Source organism: Galeopterus variegatus, unplaced genomic scaffold (assembly GCF_000696425.1).
Source record: "Galeopterus variegatus unplaced genomic scaffold, G_variegatus-3.0.2 Scaffold389, whole genome shotgun sequence".
NCBI lineage: Eukaryota > Metazoa > Chordata > Mammalia > Dermoptera > Cynocephalidae > Galeopterus > Galeopterus variegatus.
Window position 1 is genome coordinate 410,722 of NW_007726500.1, and position 22,112 is coordinate 432,833.

The 22,112-nt window shown below is 36.3% G+C and overlaps 1 protein-coding gene across 1 annotated transcript; it reads right to left on the reverse strand.

The window, feature by feature from the left end:
* Positions 1-1,169: 1,169 nt before the first annotated feature.
* Positions 1,170-13,422, reverse strand: DDIAS (DNA damage-induced apoptosis suppressor). The gene is made up of 4 exons (XM_008568232.1): positions 13,310-13,422; positions 6,550-6,711; positions 5,232-5,349; positions 1,170-4,115 (listed from the first exon to the last, which is right to left on the reverse strand). The coding sequence occupies exons 1-4, from the start codon at positions 13,420-13,422 to the stop codon at positions 1,512-1,514; spliced, it is 2,997 nt and encodes a 998-aa protein (XP_008566454.1). The 3' UTR covers positions 1,170-1,511.
* Between the last annotated feature and the right edge of the window lie 8,690 nt (positions 13,423-22,112).

Sequence of the window (22,112 nt, forward strand, 5' to 3'; positions counted from 1 at the left end):
CTGAACATTAGATGATACTGGAGAATTACTGTTCTTTCTCTTTGGTGTGATAATATTGTGGCTATGTGGAAAGATGCTCTTCTTTTAAGGAAATTCATGTTGAAGTATTTACGGGTGAAACGTCCTATCTGCAGCTTACCTATAAATGGCTCAGCAAAACAAACAAATATATATATAAACACACGAAGCAAATATACACATACACAAAAGGCAAAGTGTTAAAAATGAATGAATCTACGTGGTATGTATAGATGCTATATCATTGTACTATTCTTTCAACTTTTCTCTTTGTAAATTTTCAAATAAGAAGTTGGGGAAGGGGAGAGACCCAGTAGAGCAAGAAGGTAAAAATACAGGTACAAGATCTCAAAGATGGGTGTAATGAATCAACTACCCAAATAGATTAGCACAAAGGTGTGCATCATCTTCCAAGACCAGAAGAAAGAAGCTGTGAGTACAGATGTAGAAAAGAGGGTATGTAGGGTGCAAAACTTGAGGGAGATCTTAATATTCCTCATGAAGTAGGAGACAAGGAGAATAGTGGTAGGTTGGTGGAATGAAGACAGTAAAGAGTTGAAATAGTTGCTGTGGGGAATTGCGAAGGAAGCTGACGAGTGATGTGTGAAAACTTTCACAGGGTGCAGTGGAGGTACTGCTATGACTTGAATGTTGGGAAATTGCTCCTCATTTTTGCTATTAGCATTCCAAGCTCATCTCCTACCACAGAACTTACCAGATTCTAACTGTCATGAGATTGAGGGAAGAGGCCTGACTTTCATCTTTGAGTTTCCAACACCAAGCATGGTTCCTGGCATGTAGTAAGCATTCAGTGAATACTTATTAAATAATGTAGAGACAGTTTCATATATAACTTCTAATTAGTAGTTTTTATTGATCTTTTTTCTTACCCCCAGTCCACTGCTGGGTTAGCTTTTCTTCCATGCTCCCATAGCAACATAAATATTTGTAATATCCGTTACAAATCTTATCATTGCATTTTCTTCATTGTATTGAAATTGTCTGTTTATATGTCTATCCTACCCAGCAGACAAAAATCTTTTGAGGTCAGTGATCCTATAGCTTTGTATCACAAACTCAGCACAGTAGTTGACCTACTACATAGCAGGCATTTTCTGGTCTAAGCTGAACAATTAAGACAGACTTTATGTTTTGGTTTGCAAAGGATTTATTTTTGGATGTACATGTGATTTTAACAAATACCTTTAAAAAGCAAAATTAACAATATTACTAAAGTACAATAAACAATATAACATAAAGTGCCCATTTATCTGAATCATAGTGTTCCGGGTAAAACACTGTGGAAAACAATCGCTTTACAACATTTTAAAATGTATAATAGCACCCAGTGCTATTTTTTACTTTTTATTTTTCTCTTTGCTTCTCTTCAAGTGTTCAAAATGCGAAGAATGCTTTCCATGACACCAGAGGCAAAAGTTTCCAAAGAAATTTACCTTTATTTAAAAGTTCAGGAATTGGGTTTGGGTGGCTTTTTATGAAAACAACTCAGGTGACCATGCAGTTTTAGCTTCAGACACTGATGCTGGGCAATTTTCTGAAAACGGAAGGCAACATTTGACATCTGAACAAGAATCAAGTCCAAGAATTGACTCTTTGGCAATCCAGCCTGAACTTTTACAGTTATATTTAGGAGTTTTCTGTTTTGTAACTCTTGCTGTAAGCATATTGTTTAAATTTAACTCATTAGTTACACATTTATCAGTTCTTTGTCTGACATGTTTCAGTTTCTTTCTTGGTAATTCTTTTTCATTAGGAGAATTATGGGCAGCAAGGCATTTCCTAAGACCCGTGACTTGGAATCCAGGCATATCTGAAAGAAATACTTTTTTTGTGGTAGGAGGGACCAATTCATCAACATCAGTTTCAAGGCACTCAGCAATAGGACAGTGGTTTAAAGCCTCTGGTTGTGCAATATCAACTATAACAGGGCTTCTGGATCTCTGGATGGGTGTTTTTATAGTTTTTGGACAATTTGGGGTGGCTCGCTTGTCATATTCAGGAGAAATCTTTTTTTTTTTACAGTTAGCATCAAAATCTGAATAAAAGGCAGATAGTTTTTTGAAAGCTCTGTTCATCCCATGAATTCTTGTTTGGTGGAATCCTGCAACTGGAGTTGACTGTGAACATGGAACAAAGTCTTGGCTATCTTCAAAATCATGTTCTGAATCTGACTGAAAATGAGGTGGAGGAGAGCATATTCTTGGAAACCTAGAGACAGATATGCTTTGCAAAGATAATTTTTGTGAAGGCTGGCTGGACTTTTCAGGTGATCTCAGTGAAAAATCAGATTCTGCAGGATGACTTTCTGCCAAAGACAAAATATACTGTGATTTTTCTATAATTTCTGTTGTAATGTCCATTTCTTTATCAATATCACCAAAGAGATCAGCAGAAGCATCATAGCTACCTTCATGACCAGTAGAATTGCTCTGTGTTAAGTTATTATTGATAAGTCCACAAGGCACTTCTTTTAATGTATTTGTACTTATATTTGGACTACTGTGAAGAGTTTCTAATGGATACATAAGTTTCCTGCAAATTGTAAAACTTTCACCTTGGTTCTTTGGATACCTATAATATTGTTTGTTTTTTAAGTTGTAATATTGCTTATTTTCTAATGTGCGAATATCAGAAACATCATTATACTTCCTATAACTCAAAGTTGTCAATTTTTCACTCATTTCTGAAAGGGATTTTTCTCCACATCTATTAAAATGTTTGATATTGAGACAATAATCACTTGCTGAAGTACTGGGCCTAAGAGAAATTTTATCCCTATGTGATGGGGTTCTGGTAGACTTAAGAGTAACTGTTGTTTCTAAATTTTTTGAAGATGGAAACAGAGTTGACAGATAAGCGTTTGGTAGAAAATATTCGGAAACATCTCTTCCATTACTACATATAGAGACAGTATCTGCTGTGTTATCTGGTTGTGGCTCCTTTTGAACACTAGAATTTGGATTTGCTTCATAGTCAGAAAGGAAGTTATTTTTGCTAGAGTTTGCTTTGACTGTTGCTTGTGATGATCTTAAAGCTACAGGTGGTGTATGCAGGTCTCCAGTAATTCTCTGGGAAGTCTCAGATAACCTGCTCTGGTCTGCATGGAACTTATCAATGTCATTATCTACATGATGTTTCCTAATATTGTCATCTGTCTGGGTTATAGCAATCTCATTTTCGATAACTGCCAGAAACTTGTTCAGGCTTTCAGAGAGTGGCAGATCATCCCAAATCTCAGGGTCACAATCCTGGGAACCACCAGTTCTCTCTTCAAGTATCAGTGATGAAGGCAGAAAACATGCAGATCTCTCTTGAAAGCTAGGAGGGGTATCTACATTATAATGCTGGTGACATAGTAGCTCACACTGGGAATACCTATTTTTAATTCCCATTGCACTGTGGAAAGATTCTGTATTACTTGACTTAAGGAGCTCTGGCATTTTCAAAGGGAATAAATTAGAGTCGGTAACTCTAATTTCATGATGACTACTGTGAGTTGCACTCAGCTGACTAGCTTGTAAGGCAACTTCTTCAACCAACTTTTCTGCTGAACTCTTTTTATCCATATATGAAGCAAGGCTCCATGAACTCTGAATGGGATCATGGCAGCTACTGGAACCAGTGATTTCTGCAAAGGAGATGTACTTTCTGCTCTGGTGAAGAATACCAATGGCCTTGCTTTGTTCTGAAGCTGAAAAACCATCATTATCTGTTAGTTGTGAAACAAAGGAAGTGAGTTCAAGTGATAGCTGCCAGAATCTTGAAAAATTTTCTCTGCCGTAGGACTCAAAAAAATAAGAATTGCTGTCAGGGCCACATATGCTGCTGAGATCACTATCTGAGTGATCTAAAGCAAGTAAGTGACTATTAGGTGTCTGGGAGGCATAGTGAAGTTTCCTAAAATTGGAAGTCTGCAAAAGCTGACGGAAGTAGTCAATGACAGTGAAGCCTGAAGCACTTGGGTTTGGCAGAACAATGTGGCAAGCCACTAAGGCACTGACTTCTCTTTTGCGATAAGGGCACTCCTGTAGGAAGTTACTAAAATCTGAACCTTGTCCATGTTGGTTTTCAAAGTTCTGTGAAAGAAGTAAATGAATTTAAATGAGAATAAATTGTTCTTCTTTTGACTCAAATATGAAACATGAATTATAAAGGTTAAAGCAGATACAACTATTACCCCTGCCCCTCCAATTTCAATTCCTTTAGTGTTATAGGCAGAGTAGCATATGTAAGAGGCTATAAAACTTGGAATAAAAAGACTTTTCTTCAAATCCTGGTTCCAGCATTTACTAGTAGTGTTGGGACTTTGCCAAGTTATTCAACCTCTCTGAGCCTTCGTTTTCTTATTTATAAAATGAGGATTAAAAATGCAGGATTATTTTTAAGCAATAGCATGAAAAACTGCACAGTGCTTAGCAGACGGTAGTTGTTCCATAAATGGTAGCTACCATTATATTTGTTAGCTTCCATAAACTTTTGAGTGTTTAATGTCCTCACTTGTTAAAGAAAGAAAGAAAGAAAGAAAGAAAACAGCCATCTAAGATTTTAACAAAGTAAAACTGTAGCTTTTGATTTCACTTTCCCTTTAGGTTTTTCTTGCTGTTCAGTTGTGAAGTGCTCTACTCTCCTTTTAAAAACTCTGATTTCAGTGTGGACAAAATTTTCATTTGTTTGTTTTAGTATAAGTGAGATAGAAAACTATTATTCTTCCAGAGTTGGTACCTTTTTTTAACTTCTACAGTCACTTTTGTAATTATCTAAGACATCCTTCTTAATTTATTCCTAGTGTTCTTGTCAATACTCATATTCTTCAACTTCAATGTTATTCCTTCCTCCTATTTTTACAGATGACACAGTTAAAAAGCTAGAGAGTGGGTGAAAAGAAACTTTTACTACATAATTTGAACAAGATTTGGAGGGTGAAAAAAACATCAAATATCAAAATCAAATATCTAACACTTCTGAATTTGTAATAAACATATTTTTTAAGCTCTGAGAGTGGTTGAGCTGGGTTCTTCTGTCTATAGAAAGAGGAAGCTGTTTTAACAGATCACCTATAGGCTATTTTTACAAAGTTTAAAGTGTTTCTACAGACAGTTACATTTGTATGACTCTTAAAAACTATTCAGAAAATTCAAATAATTTCATTACAATCTTAACAGATTACTAAAAAGAAAGCTAGTCTCCCTTACCGTCACTCCAAAAATAAAGCTTTGCCCAACAAAGCAAGTTTCAACTGCTTTAGTTAATAGGCTCTGGGTTGTATCACTGTCTACTGTTTCCGGAATTTTATTAGGATCCTGAATGTACCTTGATTGGAAAGAAAATAAAAAATGTTAAGAGATAAACTTTGAAATTTTAATTTACCCTAAAGTCAGAAGAGACAATTAGTTCAAAAATGCAGCTTGAGACTTTTGAGTTACATGTAGAGAAACAAAGTAACTTTAAGAGCTAGGCATTTTGCTTCCTCTAGTTTCTCACAGTGTAGAATAACAAAAAATCACAATTGATCAAATGTGATAAAGCGGATGCCTGCCTAATCATCAGGTGCAGTAATTACTCCAGAGAAAAATAAAAGGGCAGTGGGAGTAGTGGTGGGATCTCTAGCCCTTCACCACAAAGCAGAAAGAAGTCTTTCTTCTACTTTGGCAATCTTGGCTGTGGTCCCTCTACTGTCCCTTTCTTCAAATCAGTTTGCCTTCAACTACAAGGACATGAACATAGATTTCTTCTGCTAAGTGATTAGGAGAGGAGGGCAGAAGACTGCGGGGAGAAAAGCTTCAGTTGCTTATGTATATCCTGACATTCTCAGGACTACGTATTAGTAAATCGAACCACGCAGATGAAATTGCAATGCAAATGAAAGAAATGTCAAAATTTCAACTTCTGATATGCAAATATTCCCTCAAATAGCTTCTCCTGCCTCAGGGGGACCTAACCACTTGAATGCTAACCTCAATTTGAATAATCCTTCAGTTTGAAAAAATTTTACTTTCTTAGTCTGTATTCTCTAACTTGGATTAGTTTTGTAAGTTAATATTATAATTATAGCTTAGTTGCCCTGAATAAAAGTAGACTGGCTTAACATTATCACAAAATGTATTCAGGAAATGAATATCTTTCTCTTTTCTTGCTTGATTTTTTTTTTTTTTTCCTTTTTGTCTTTTTCCCTGTCCGGCAACCGGATAGCAACCCTCAGTGTCGCCCCCGTACCGGACCGGGACCAGCAATGGGATCGCAACCCTCGGCGTTGCTCCCGCGCCTCGCTCAGCCAGTGAGCAGGAACCGGTCTGTACGTGGGATCCGAACCCCCGCGCTTCCCAAGTGGCGCACTATAGCAGTGCGCCACCGGGTCGGCCCTTGCTTGATTATCTTTTAAAGGAACTGATGATCTGCAGTTGAATGATTATCTTTTCATTAAATGCATATTACCTTAAAAACATATATCTTCAAATTCTACGGGCATATTAAAGGAGCAGCCAGGAAAAAGAATGCTTTAAATATTCTTACCTGTGCAAACCAGTGGCAGAAAGACCAAAAAATGTATCTAAGCAGCTTCCAAATACAGTAATGACAAACAATTTATTTGATTCTGCAACTTTTAAGGAAAGTTTATATCTGTAAGTGGCATTTTCAGCGTTGCCAGTAGAGCCACATTTTGGACAATTAGACCTGGAAAAGATGGGGGAAAAGTATAGAAATGTCCATTAATTTTTTTTTTTTAATATGACAAAAATCTAGAAAGGCAAACATTTAAAATAATATTTTGTGTATAAATGCTCCTATACAATTTATACACTTAAACTATTTCAAATAAACCTCTCTTGAATTTCTTTTTATAATAGTTGCCTTTACCTGTTTAAATTAAGTATCACTAAATTCATAGAAATACATAACAAAATTATAGAAAACTGAAGGAAAAATACTCTCTCTCTCTCTCTGTGTGTGTGTGTGTGAGAGAGAGAGATAATAATAAATAATCTTGAAATATTTTTTTTTATACACAAGGCACTTTACTTTCATTTTCCTCACCATTATAAAAATAACTTTACTTTCTTTAATTCATTGAACTATGCTGAGAATTTATAAGATAACAAAAATTAGATATGAAAATACATAGAATTTAATTTGTTTTAAAGGCAATATGTAATCTGGCTAAGGGCTTTCTGGTTAAAAAGTACACATCAAGTATAACTTTACTGCCATGTATTCGCTGATAGTTATCAAATTCCTTAAACTTTGAGTTCCTCGTCTGTAAAATCCAGTGCAGAAAAAGGATAAAATGAGACAAAATAAATAAGTCTAGTGCAAATCTTGCCAAATTAATAAGTGTTAGTCTGCTTCTCTCTCATAATTATATTAAATACTGTGATGATGATTATTACTTCTACTTAGTGTTTCCCTCTTTTCTAGTTTGTAATAATGTCTTGTAACTTTAATTTCCATTTTTCATTTTCTTAATTTAGCAAACTGACCCTTTAAAACATCTTATGGTGATGGCTAATACTAGGACTTTGTTTTTTCTTCATGTTGCTATTGATCTGTCTTAAAAAGAGTAGCAGGGCCGGCCCGTGGCTCACTCAGGAGAGTGCGGTGCTGATAACACCAAGGCCCCGGGTTCGGATCCCATATAGGGATGGCCGGTTAGCCCCCCCCCCCCCCCCCCCCCTGACAACACCAAGTCAAGGGTTAAGATTCCCTTACCGGTCATCTTTAAAAAAAAAAAAAAGAGTGGCAAAATGCAAATAGAAAGTAATGTTAAAGACAGTTGTATAAATTTGATTGTTGCCAGACAGCCACTAGGGGGAGTCTAAAACCAACGCCTCTCAAAATAACTTTTTTCAACAAAAGTTAACCTATCATATAAAATATTACGGATTCACCATCATTAGCTCTGTGCTAATTATTTTTTTGCCAAACTGAGGATGGATCTGTACCAACCCATTCATATAATCTTACCCAAATCTGCTGAAGTTTGTGCTGTAGTCTGGCCATAGAATAAAGTAAAGGTAATTGACTCACTAGGGGATTGGATAAAACCTCATTAGTACGAAGTTATAGTGAAATGAACTGTTTTAAATATATGTTAGAATTTCTTTAAAAGTTATGTATTAATAGTGTATTCATAATGTAAATTCCTACCAAATCTTAGAATAATTAATATGTATCCGCGTTTTAGTTTACAAATGTCTTCAACATACATTATTTCATTCTGATAGGTAAAAAAGGTATTTACCCCATTTACAAATGGAAAAATTGGTTTGAATTTTTGCCCGAGGTGACAAAGTTATTGAATTTATGACCCAAATCCAAATTTATGATACAAATCCAAAGGATATATTATGATAACTATGAGAATAATATGGTTAACAGTGAACTATCTTGCAAATAGAGTATCAATTATAGCCTAACAAAAACTAGGTCTATTAGTGCTAATTCACATATACATTCAATTATATGAAATACTTTTATAAAATGCAAATATATAATGAAGATATTTATATAGTTTCCTTTATCCTTTTGGGAATAAAGTTGGATTGAAATAAATGTTAGTATTGTATAATATAGATTAGAGCTTCTCAATGTTTAACATGCATATCACCTGGGGATCTTGTTAAAATGAAGATTCTGATTCAGTAAGTCTACACATACCCTAAGATTCTGTACTTCCAATAAGCTCCCAGGTGATGCTAATACAAACGTTCCCTAGGCCACACTTTGAGAAGCAACGGTATAGACAACACATTCAAATCACTGTCCCCTGATTTAACTCCTCGAGGCACCCCTATTTCTAAAATGCTATTTGTTATGAATAGCAGTTTTCAAATGTTTTGGTCTCTGGATCCCTTACACTCTTAAAAAAGTTATTGAGAACACCAAAGAGCCTTGGTTTCTGTGGATAATATCTATCTATCTATATTTTTAATTTAAAAATATTTACTTGACAAAGATGGAATATATTCAAGGTATCCAATATGATGATTTAAAATACATATACACCATGTAATAATTATCACAATAAAATTAATTAACACATCCATTACCACCTATGCTGTACATTAGATGCCCAGAACTTGTTCATCTTTTATATATCTATATTTCTAACTGAAATGAGAAATTAAAACTGAAAAATCTAAAAAATGTTTATGAATTCATTAAAAATAATAAACACATTACATGGTTAACATAAAGAATATCTTTTTATGAACAATAATTATGTGTTCCAACACACACACACAAAAAATAGTGAGAAGAGCGGCATTGTTTTACATTTTGCAAATCTCTTTAATGTCTGGCTTAATAAAAACACAGTTGGATTCTCATATCTGCTTCTCTGCTCAGTCTGTTGTGATATAACATGTCATGTAGCCTCTGGGAAAATTCCGCAACGTACTCATGAGAGAATGAGAGTGAAAAAGGCAAATAATGCCTAAGAATTGTTAAGAAAATGGGTTTGAGCTTAAGGAGCTGCTGAAAGGATCTATCTGAATAGCTGTAAATTGCTACCTTTTTTGTCTGATTCCAGTTAAAATACCAAGTTTCATTTATTTTTCTAGTATATTTTACTTGTATATTTAGCCCAGAAGTAGAAGAATTGAAGAGAGAATGATCCTTAGTGTTTTTTTGATCTTGAAACCCTTTGAAAACCTGATGAAAGCAATGGACTTACTCTCTTCCCCAGAAAAATGTACACAGGACCAAAGCACACAGTATTTTACATATTTTAGGGACTGGAGGATTCATACATATTTATAACCTATCCAGAGATTCCAGGTTAAGAATTCACAGAGTAGATGATTATATAATGTCCCTTCCAAGCTTACAAACCCTGATTAAACTGAATGTATACAAAGCAATAAAAAATATTTTAAAAAGTGTCTCTAAGACTTTCACATACCACTTCCCTCCCCAAAAGAAGAAACCTATGATCTTTGTTTATGAAATTCAATTTGACTTGCTTAAGTAAATGATACAAACTTTTTGGGTGCAAAAAAAGATGGGATGGGATGGGAGATGGGAGAAAGGATAGGTAAATAGTGTCTGAGCTATGATTCCCATTTTAAGATAGGAAAAGAAAGTTATTAGTTTAGGAGACAGATTTCTAGACTGAAAAGACTATGGGTCCCATTAGGTCACCCAGAAGGGCAAGTTCCATCTGTTTGGGCTGGGTAGATAGCTTATCAGGATAAATAAATCCCATGCTCTTATGGGCTGGCCCGTGGCTCACTTGGGAGACTCTGGTGCTGATAAAACCAAGGCCATGGGTTCGGATGCCTATATAGGGGTGGCCGGTTAGCTCAATTGGGAGAGCGTGGTGCTGACAACACCAAGTCAAGGGTTAAGATCCCTTTACTGGTCATCTTTAAAAAAAAAAAAAAAAAAAAGTCCCTTGCTCTTAACTTTTGGGAGAGTACACACACACATACACTACTATATGTGTATGTGTATATGTATATGGTTGGTTAGTTAGGTCCTTCATATGACCAACGACACATATACATATATGAGTACACGTTTTTAGTATTTATATGTCCATGTCTATTTCTTTATGTCATGGAACCCTTTTTCAAATGGAATCTAGCCTGGAACCCTAATATAAGGATGAGAATGGAGCTCTTGTTGAAACTAAGGTGGGGGGCCCCATTCCTACCTAATACTCAGCACTATCCACTATTACTACTCTAAACCCTATGTTCCTCCAGAGGCACTTTCATGGAGTCGTAAGGCTCTACAGAATATAGTTTGAAAACTACCATTGCTCTAATCTTGGAAGTTAAAAAAGGAAAAAAGTTAACTCCATAAAACACAAAACACCTATGAAGAATGTTATTGCTAAGGATTTGGGGTTTAAAGAAATCTTTAGGGAGTGGTCTCCTTGCTCTTCAGTGTCCCTAAGATCTGCAAAGGCTAGACTGTAGAACTCCTGTCATAAACCTGCTATGCTATAGCAGTGGGAAAATAAAAGTGAGAAATTTCTGTTTCCTACGTTGGCAGGCAATTGATTCCAAGTAAGAAAAAAAGGAAAGTAGAAACAACAGTAGAAAAGATAAGCACCGGGAATTACAGGAATAAATTTTTTTGTAGCATTGTCAATGTAATATATAGAGAGAATAAGTCATATTTCTGTAGAATATTATGGGCAAAGATCACATGCTGTAGGTTTTACGTGCCTAAATAGTCCAGTCAGAGCTCCTTTCCCAGGGCATCGTAAGCTCTCAGAAACGGGGTTGGGGGGAAGAGTGTCATTGTGAAGACAAATTCTACTGCTAATTTGGAGGCAATATAGTGATTATGAATGTAGACAGCTGTCCCTAACTAGCTGGCTGTGTGATTTAAGGCAAGTTACTTAACTTTTCTAAGCTTTAGTTGTCTCCTTTGAAGGCTGGCATTAACAATAACATCTAATTCATAGGGCTGTTATATTAAAAGATAAAATGCTTTACAAGCTCCTAGCATAGTGACTAGCACACAATAAACACTCATTGATGTTATCTATTTGTATTGCCAGTCTAAAGAGGTAACAATGGCATTATTACTTGACCTAAATTTTTGTTGCAGATTTTATTTAAAAGAAACGACTTGACAAAAAAAGTATAAGGGCTGGCCCGTGGCTAACTTAGGGAGAGTGTGGTGCGATAGCACCAAGGCTACGGGTTCGGATCCCTATATAGGGATGGCCAGTTGACTCACTCGGGAGAGCGTGGTGCTGACAGCACCAAGTCAGGGGTTAAGATTCCCTTACCGGTCATCTTTAAAAAAAAAAAAAAAAGAAAAGAAAAAAGTTTAAAAAATATTTTACACCTATATATATTACTGATTATATATCATACAATGTTCTAAGTATGTCTTATATATTAACTCATTTGATTCTTACAAGAACTACAAGGCAGATATTATCTTCCCCATTTTGAGGCTCAGATAATTTAAATGAATTGCCCAAGGCCACACAGCTGTAAGTAGCAACGCTGGGATTTGATCACAGTCAGTCTGGTTCCAGAGGATTATGCTTCTAATCACCACAATATATTGAAATAGGTAAAATATAAGAGATTTGTAATAATAATAGCCTCCATTCTGGAAATCTTAATATATGTCAAGTATTACACTAGGATATTTCTGTGCATTATCTCTAACAATTATCTCACATCGTGAGTATTATTATTATCCCACTTTACAAATGAGTGATCAGACTCACAGAAGTTAAATGTCTTGTTCTAGGTCACATAATTAATAAGTGTCAGAGCCTATCTGCAGCCCTGTTGTGTTCTCTGAAGCTTGAAATTGTTGCATTATACCACACTGCTTCTAAGAATAGATCCTGATAAAAGGCAAATAGCCCATGGGTTTTAGTTGTTTCAAATGATAGGCAGGAACCTGAAAATGGGTGAACTTAAGACAACCTAGACACTATCATACTGTCATTTATTCATTCATTTAAGAAACATTTGTTGATCATTTTCTATGAACTAAGCCCTAGGCTGGATGCCAAGGATTTAATGATTAATAACACAAACAGGATCTTTCTCTGAACTTACAAATGAGTACTTGAGAGTGGCTTAATAAAGGAACAGTGATAACTACTGCAAGGATGACTTAAGAGTCTAGAAGTGAGTAAAGAACTGCCAATCCCTATTTACCTCCCCATTCGATCCTAACGGATAAAAATAGTTAAGAATATTGCTAGCATACTACTGTTACTTACATACTACTATGTACTTACTAGATATCCTTATCCTCTCTTCCAGGCAGAAAGTATTCTCGAGGAACTCCAAACTTAATCTCTTACTTTTACTCTATAAAAACCGGATGGGAATCTTAGGCTGTCAGGGATACTTGGCCTGTATCAAGTACCCTTCTAGGTGCTGAGTAATAGCAATTACTATAACACAGTCCTTGCTCTCAAGTTTATTTATATTAAAAAATAATCTGGGGATCATGCAAAAACAAACAAAAAACTCCTACATTATTACCAGGGATATCCCAGAAGTGGTTGAAGTTTTCACACCAGGATTGGGATTTACTCTTTGAGAGGTTACTTTTCTTTTCTAAGACAGGTATTTAGCACAGACTTGGCAATAACTTGAAACCTTCCTCTATTACTAGAGGACTGCCAGCCAATTCTATTCTGGGATTTACAGAACAACCAACCCCTCGGAGAATCTAATGTCCTGGTATGATGAATTTAATCTTTACTTGCCCTTCAGCTATAGGAAATCTACAGTGTACACCTGTTATTTCCTCTCTCATGCTTACAGGCTTTACTTTTTACCTTTTGGAGACCAGGATTATCCGAGAGAAGCACTTTTGACATGATGGATATATAAAACTTGAATTCTGGAGAGCAAGTACCGAGGCAAGAAGAAATTTTCTTCTTCTACTCATGCAGTCACACCTTGGCCTGCAAAACAAAACAGCCATTGGGATGAATAGAAAATCTTGAACTGTATGTGCATATTCACTTCTTAGGAAAACCACTTAATTGTCACTACAAAGGCAATAGATGTCCTTTGTTTCACTTTGAAAGTGAAAGTAATACGTGTCAATGTATTGGAAAATTAATTTTATTTTTCTGCTTCATTAAAAGAATTAATAGAAATAAGATTTAAAACATAGTGGCTCAAGCCAATCTTCTCTATCTGAATAAATGCACTGTTCCAATAATTCAGGAAAGATGTCATTAAGCTTCTTTCACACCTTTACAAGAAGATGAAGAACCTGCTTCTACATTAACAGGAAAAAAGTTACATGAATCTTTAAAGAACCTAAACTGGTGGGAAATGGTTCTTTTTAGCTGAAAAATCACTTTATTCGATTTCAGTGTGCATTTTACACAATTTAAAGAGAAAAACAAGACTTGAGATTTTTTGAACAGAAAAAGCAAAATGTTACATCATCAAAGGAGAGCTCAGTGTTTTAAGATCCTTGTATAAAACACATCAGAGAAGTAACAGTAAAATAGCAATGTTCTCTTCTTTTATAGGTACTTTCTTTTTAAAAATTTGAATATTGTTTTGTTTACCAAATTTTTTGGTTAGCTTACTTCTAAAAAAAATGCTCTGAAATAAAGGTCTGTGTATGTGTTTAAGATAAAGCTATATCAATAAACTTTCATTCATAAACACATGGCAAAAGCTTGCAATTTCTGAAAATGGGTAGAACTGTTTCTGAGACTGGCATAGGCAAATTTGGACAAAGTGGAGGTCATAAGTTTAAAAATGATAACAAAATTTTAGGTACAGCTCTTCACTAGGATGATCATAAACATAGAAATGTGGTGACTATAGAAGGGAGATCTTAAAGTGATACGAAATCTGTCCATCAATCAAAACAACATTTCTGTGAAAATAAAATCTTGCCACCTAAGGCAATAAGATGGAAACCTGCAAAGATAAAAGATAAACAATTTAGGGCCGGCCCGTGGCTCACTCGGGAGAGTGCGGTGCTGATAACACCAAGGCCCCGGGTTCGGATCCCACGTATGGATGGCCGGATCGCTCACTGGCTGAGCGTGGTGCTGACAACACCAAGTCAAGGGTTAAGATCCCCTTACCGGTCATCTTTAAAAAAAAAAAAAAAAAAAAAAAAGATAAACAATTTACATAAATCACTGATATATGTTACTAAAGGGAGCACAGACAAGAAAAAGCTAATCCTAATATTTTGTTTTAGGACTCTTAATGTATACATGACTAGCAAGGTTCTACCAACCTTAGGCCACCACATGGCAATCTCTAAGGACAAGGTATAGTAGGTGGATAATAGGATATAAGGGAAAGGCAAAAAAGAAGGGTCAAAGAAAACTGCCATTATTCACGCTGATACCTCAGATTCCTTGCCAATGCAGCAAATAATGAAATGTATGTCAGCAAAGGCATCTTCCCTCTACATCTCTAAAATCCTGTTTTGGGTGGGGTGCAACATGGTGGTAGTCCTACCTGTGAGCTAGGGGGGATAAAAGAGGGCAAAGCTCTCTCCTACCTGATTAAAATCTTGTTATTTAGAATGAAGCCTCAATTCCTTTCAGTGGTCTGTGAGGCCCTGGGTCATCTAGACCTTGCCCACCTTCCTCACCTCATCTTCTACCACTCTCCTCCTTAATCATTGCACTTCAAGCCATGCTGGCCTTCTTTCTGCTGCTCAAACACACCAAATGATTTTCCTTATGGAGCTTCTGCGCTTACAGTTCTCCTGTGTATAGATATAATGTTCTTCCTTTAGTTCTTTGAATAGCTGGTTTCCTCTCATCCTTCAACCTTTAACTCTAATATTACCCCCTCGAGAGCCCCACTTTATCTCAAGTAGATACCCCAATTTTCTTAGTTTCTATGACATCACCTGTTTTATCCTCCATGGTAATAATCGTGTTCTGTAATCACCCTAAATATGCATTTGCTTATTTATTTTTGTTTGCTCTACTTCCCACTAGTCTGAAAGTTTCAATAAGACAGGAATCTTGTCTATCTTGTTCTTCACTGTATTCCCAGTGCTTAGAACAGAGCTCAGCACATAGTAAGTTCACAATAAATATTCACTGAATGAAAAACTATAAGCAGAATCTTGCAATTTAAGGGAAAATTTTTTTTTTTTCCTTTTTTGTCTTTTTTCGTGACTGGCAACGGATCGCAACCCTCAGTGTTGCTTAAGGGTTTATTGCCCTCTAGTGGATCAAGTATGTCTAAAAACCTATAACATACCAGCAAATTTGAGAACTGAAATGAAAAAGGTCAATACAATATTTTTATTCTTTGTGTTTCACCTACTGAACCTCAGCAAATGGCCAAAAGACTTCCTAGTCATTGTCTGTTAAACAGGAATACGTATAAGATCCTTTCAGGCAGTCACTGATAGTTATTTCTTTTGCTGTTTTCATAGTATTTACTTCATGATACTCGTTATCTGGTTGGTTATCTCTCTCTCTCTCTGCTATTTGACTTGCAGTATGGTGAACGAATGTCTGATGGATAATTGAATGAAGCAGTCAGGAATGAGTAAATACTAAAATTAGGAAACATAATGATAGACTTGGGAACAATTTCCTATATGGTACCTCTTGTAATTCATATTTCTTCTCAATTTTACTGGGAAGGATGATGATATAGTATTACATTTCTTTCAGTTCCATCACAGTTGGCAAGCCATATTCCAATTTAAAAGCTCACTGTATTTACTTTTTCATCAGTTACTTATTATGCAGCTGCTAAATGCCAGATGTTGGGGATAGTATAAGTGATGGACAAAGAAGGTCCCTACCTAGTTACTAGACTTACAATCTAGTGCAAGAGACAAATATTAAACAGATAACCACACAAAAAATTTAACTGCAATTGTGGCACATTCAAGGAAATGTATGTGATACCATGAGAAAATATGACAAGGGGACTGATTTAGTTTTGCTTGGGGGGAGAGAGAGAAAAGGACAGTTAGGAAAATACATAATCCTTTTTTAAAAAAGTATTTTCTCTTAAAGTAGTGGTATTAAAGGTGATTTTTAATTCCTTTATATACTTAAAATATTTCTTAAATGTATCACTTTTATAATTAGAAAAATCAGTAAATATAATAAAAATACTGGGTAGAAAACTTAGCAGTAAAATTCAAAGAAAACATTGGTTCTTCTTAACGTCTCACACTTAAAAGTAGAAATAAGGAGGTTGAAATGGAAAGGAGAAAAGTATAAGTATTAGGGTAGGTTAATGGGAACTAATTAGGTCCTCAGTTGACCTTTGTTTTGAAGTCCCAGAGAATGCCTAGGTCAATGTCTAGGAATGAAGACTATGATAGATTTACACTCATTAAAATATGTGGAGTCCAGATGGACACTCTATAGTGTGTTTCTAATTTACCATGGAATACTTTGGAATACCTGCTTTCTCTTCTACTCAAACCATGTGGGGAGCAAAACCAAAATCCAAAGATGTTTTACTAATTTATCATGAAAAATTACTGTCACAGGGAAGGGACATACCAGAAGCCCATTTGGGGGGGGGGGTATATCTACATGTTAAGCCAAATTATAAAGAGAAAGATGCTTGAAGATAATATTTAATATTTATGGAATCAGGCTAATGCCTGGTGCAACCATTTTACTATATAGTTTTGTCAATGGGACCAGATGTATAAGCTCATTGATTATAACCTCTGCATTTCACTTTCATGCTAGCCAAGTAGTTCTCAAACTTTAGTGTGCCTCAAAATCACCTGGAGGGCTTGATAAAACACAGATTGTTAGGCCCCAACTCTAGCGTTTAAGTCTGGGATGAGAGGCTGGGAATTTACATTTCTCACAAGTTCCCAAGTAATGGCCACATAAGTTGCCCACAGTTGAAAACCACTGGCTTAGCCGTTGGGACTATGTGATGGTGAACAACGCTTGTGATGGACATGGTTATAGTTGAATACCAAGGCCTCAGAGCATTTCAAGTCTCTTTCAGATTACTTTGCGATTCTTTGCTCTAATCCATTATCTGGTGACCTTTCAGTTTAACTCCCTCATTACCAAGTTCTTAGAAGGCACCTTAACAGTCTATGCAAAACCATTTTCATTCATTCACACACACCAACACCTTATTTTTCCTTTTGGGCTAGATTAGACAATCTAGAATAATCGGGTTAGATTAGAAAATCTGGAATAATTCTTATTAAATGTTAGATCCTGGAGAAAAAATTAAATCAAGTATTTAGTATTTAAGTATTTAGTGCAAACTGGCATATAGGGATGGTGATAAAAGAGAAGCAGAAGATCTGGGTTCATAATTTCTTTTGACTGCTTTACAGTTTGCAAAGTGCTTTCACATCATTATTTGATCCACTCAAAGAAATTAAATAACTAATTAAAGGTCAAGAAGCAAGTGGAGTCAGGTCTGGAACTCATGCCTTCCAATGAGTAGTTCACTAGTCTTTCTAGTCCACTACAGTGTGCTAAAGCTTCACATTTAAGAAATGATTGAATTTAAGACTGTGCCCAAAGGAAGAAACTACCCCCTTTAAAAACTAGTCCCCTTGGGCCGGCCCGGTGGCGCACTCTGTAGAGTGCGGCNGGGGGTTTTCTCCTCCAGGAAGCTTTCCCAGGTTAAGTGACCCTATTGTTTTTTTAATCACTTACCATATTATATTAAATTTATTTGTTTAAAATGTCTTTTTCTGGAACCAGAGTTAAGATCTTAGAAGGACCATCTCTTTATATCTCCAGTGCCAATTTCAAAAATTGTCAACCTGAATGTTAGCTGTTATACGTCTTCATAATTTTTAGCTTTCTTCTTCTTAAACCACTTTCCTATAGCATTAAATGCCATTTTATATGCCATATACCATTAAATATAAAACACAATTTTACCGAATCATAAGATAATCTTATATTTGCATATGAAGTACACAGAATAGTTTCATATACAGTACCTTATTTAATACTTATTTTAATCATTATTTACATTTTATTCTCACTTCTAATTTTTTCTTAATTGTGGTTATATAGTGAGCAGAGACTATCTTCTTTAGGGCTCTAAAATAGAATTTTATACATATTGTACCACAACTATATGGACATTCATCAAATCATATTCTTTACACACTTGTAATCAAATTCAAACTTTAGGAAATGGATTAAACCTGTAACATGACTAGGACAGTGTGCTAAGTGTTGTGGTTACCCCAAAATAAAAATAAGACACTTCCTGTCCTAAAGACAATCAAAAATAAGACACTTCCTGTCCTAAAAAGTTTATTGTTTAATTAAACAGACAANACCTACATGTTCACAGATAGATGAGAAATTTTGTTCTTAAAATAACCAAGTGTTTCTATGCTTGAAATTGTATTCAAGAAGATGTTTTTTGGACATAGTATTGTAACATTATCTCTTTATTTTAAACTAATTGTAGAGTTGGTTTCAATATCTCTGGATTTTCTTTATGTTTTATTATAATATTACAGGTTTTCTGAAATTGTATTCAAGAAGATGTTTTTTGGACATAGTATTGTAACATTATCTCTTTATTTTAAACTAACTGTAGAGTTGGTTTCAATATCTCTGGATTTTCTTTATGTTTTATTATAATATTACAGGTTTTTCTACTCTTAATTATAAAAATATGAAAGTTGCTTACAGTTTTTTGCATGTGATGAAAAAACGTATTGCTAAAATCTCTGATTTTCCCCCATCATTCCCATTTGTTTGCCCAGTCGGCATAAATCTAAATCGTCTTTGTTGAGTGGGGAACATCAATGATATTCTGAATATTTTTCACAGCCTGCTCTCTGGAAAAAAGAAAACAAACCCTGATTTTTAGTGTTTCCTGATTTTTTTCTGGTATACATGGCCCCACCACAGTGAACGTGCTGACATTGAGCACAGAGATGGGAAGACATAAGCCTTCAGGAGTTGGTTGCCACCAGATCCAGCAGGTGTTTTCTTGAGAAGAAGAGAAAAAAACTGTGGTCACTTCCTCGCCCCAGTAGCTTGCCCATGCTCTAGGAGGGATAGCTCTAGGAACTGTTTCCATCTTGTAGAATATTTCATTGCACAAAATCCTGCAACAAATCATTTCTACCCAACACTTTCTCACCAATACACGTGGTGATTGCCAAATACACTTGAGCTCTCTGTGTTAAAACTGTGCAGCTCTGTCCTCTCACTGTGCTTTCATATGCATGTGCATTTTCTTCCTTCTCTTCTAAGCACAGCACTGTAAACTCTTCTTGCAATCATCAAAGTGTAGAGGGCAGACCAGAGAAATGACCCTTTAGAAGGCACATGGGAATCACTGTGTTACCTCCTTCAGAAGGAGAGCTGAGGGTCTAATGGAATCTTCCAGGGTAGCTTCCCATATGGGCAGGGGCCAGTAGCCCCTTGTGTAAGGGTAAAAGAATAATCCCATATTTTGTGTTTTGGGGATTTTAAAACTAAAGTTGCTTGACAACCCCAGCACATGGATCTTTATGGTGGAAAAGAAAACAGCCTGAGGTCAAGGACTGGACACATTTTGAACAGTCTTTACTCAGAGGTCTTGGGATGCCTGTGAGTAGAACTGGGCACTAAGTTGCAGCCACCAGAGCCCAAGCAAGGTATCTGTGTGTCAACTTTAACAGGAGAGAGAAGGATTGATCCTGCTCCATACAAAACAACGGCAATGTCCTTGGGCCTTGCATCCCAGAAGTCTCAGGATAGCTGTGTATAGAGTTGCTCAGAGCCCACTTGTAAGAGAAATGACAGAAGGCATGAAGTGTCAAAATCACAAATACGTTCATTGTTCCTAGTGTTCTCTCTTTGTGTGTGAACGTTCAGCTCTCTTTGTTTTTGGCCTAAAATCCCAAGAGCTCTTAGAAATTCAAGGATGACAGAAAGCCAGAGGGGAGAGGTACTGGACCTCTTGCTAAAATGTAGAGGAGGCTACAGCAATTAGTTAGAAACGATGTAACACTGAATTTTATGAAGCAGATCATGATAATTACATATGACAATTTTATACTGCTAAAATGGGCAAATACTATTAAGCACACTTTAATTAAAAAGAACTTGTTATATGGAGTATGGTTATGTTAGAATTGTGCCTCAGAAGCATGCATTTCTCTCTTCATAGTTAACGCTGAAAAATCCATGGTGCTGCAGCTCCGGTGGTGACCCATGCTGCAGGCGAGTGCACAGATGGAGCTCAATGGCAGGGTGAGGGCTCAGCCCAAGCGCCTCTGTGCTCCCCTTTCTACATCTTTGAGTTGAGTCAGCTGCATGGATGCAAGGCCTTCTCTTCATGAGAATTGTTTACAACAGAGCGATCCCGTCTAAGAGCAGACCCAAAAAGTAATATAAAGTATGGCTGTGGCTGTGATTAACCAACTGAATAAACATGATTCATGAAGCAGAAGGAGACACTTAAACTAAGAGTCTAAGAGAGAACAAGAGTGTTGAGTACGTTGCTGTTAATGATCTTTTCAGAGAACAGAGTTTTAGAATGGGCTTTGGAGCACAGTTCTATGCTGAATGCTTTTGCTTAGTAAGAATTGGTTTCTTATTCAACTCATTGTCTCCTTACGTGCTTCTTCTGTTTTTTTTTTTTTTTTTAACAAGACTGAAAGTCAGTATTATTTACCCAAGAAAACAGCCTTACCCATTCTACTGCACAGATTGTCCTGATCACATGAAAGCCAAGGTCAGGCTGGACCCTGTCTCTCTGTCACTGTCAGGTCAACTTCGGGTTAGATGCCATTGCCCTAGGGGGGTTAATTTCCCTTGTGTTGTATTTTCATTGTCATCATCAGCTGGATCAGACCCAGCCAAAGAGTTAGCAGAAAGGAAGATGGAGAAACAGACCATTCAAGTGCAACGTGACAGGACAACCCTGGTAACAAATGGCCGAGACCCTCACCTTTGTTTTCTGTCTCTGTGGTCGTGTACATGGCACACCTCTTTGGTTATTCCAATGAAATTTCTCTATGTTAAGTAACTTACATAAGTTTGTTGTTGTTGTTGTTGTTGTTTGTCATAAATCCCATTTCAGGGGGAAAAGCACAGTATAAACTTAACATACAAAGAAATATTTACAATCACATAAAAATTATTACTGAAATAGATTTTTTCCCCTCTGGTCCCCAGTTCTTTCCTTATAAAACATGGCCCAGAAGATATTTCTTGGTTTCTGCATCAAGTAGAATCTCTGTCTTTCACTTATGTAACTTCTTACCCTGCTAATCACAAGGAGGGACTGGACACCACTCTTATCTGCGGTGTTAGGTTGTTCTGCTTTTCCAACATGAGATCCACAGTACATCTTATGAGGGGCAAGTCCCACAGTCTGCCATTGCACATTGCAGTTGGCCTCTGGTTTGAATTTCTTGTGTTGCTTTGCCAGAGGCAGAGGTGTTAGGTTGTTCTGCTTTTCCAACATGAGATCCACAGTACATCTTATGAGGGGCAAGTCCCACAGTCCGCCATTGCACATTGCAGTTGGCCTCTGGTTTGAATTTCTTGTGTTGCTTTGCCAGAGGCAGAGAGATTGAGGGGATGAAAGTTTCATCTGGAGCTGCTTTGAGCTCAACCCTTCACCACAGTTCAGAGAAGAATCAAGATCTGGAGCACTGAG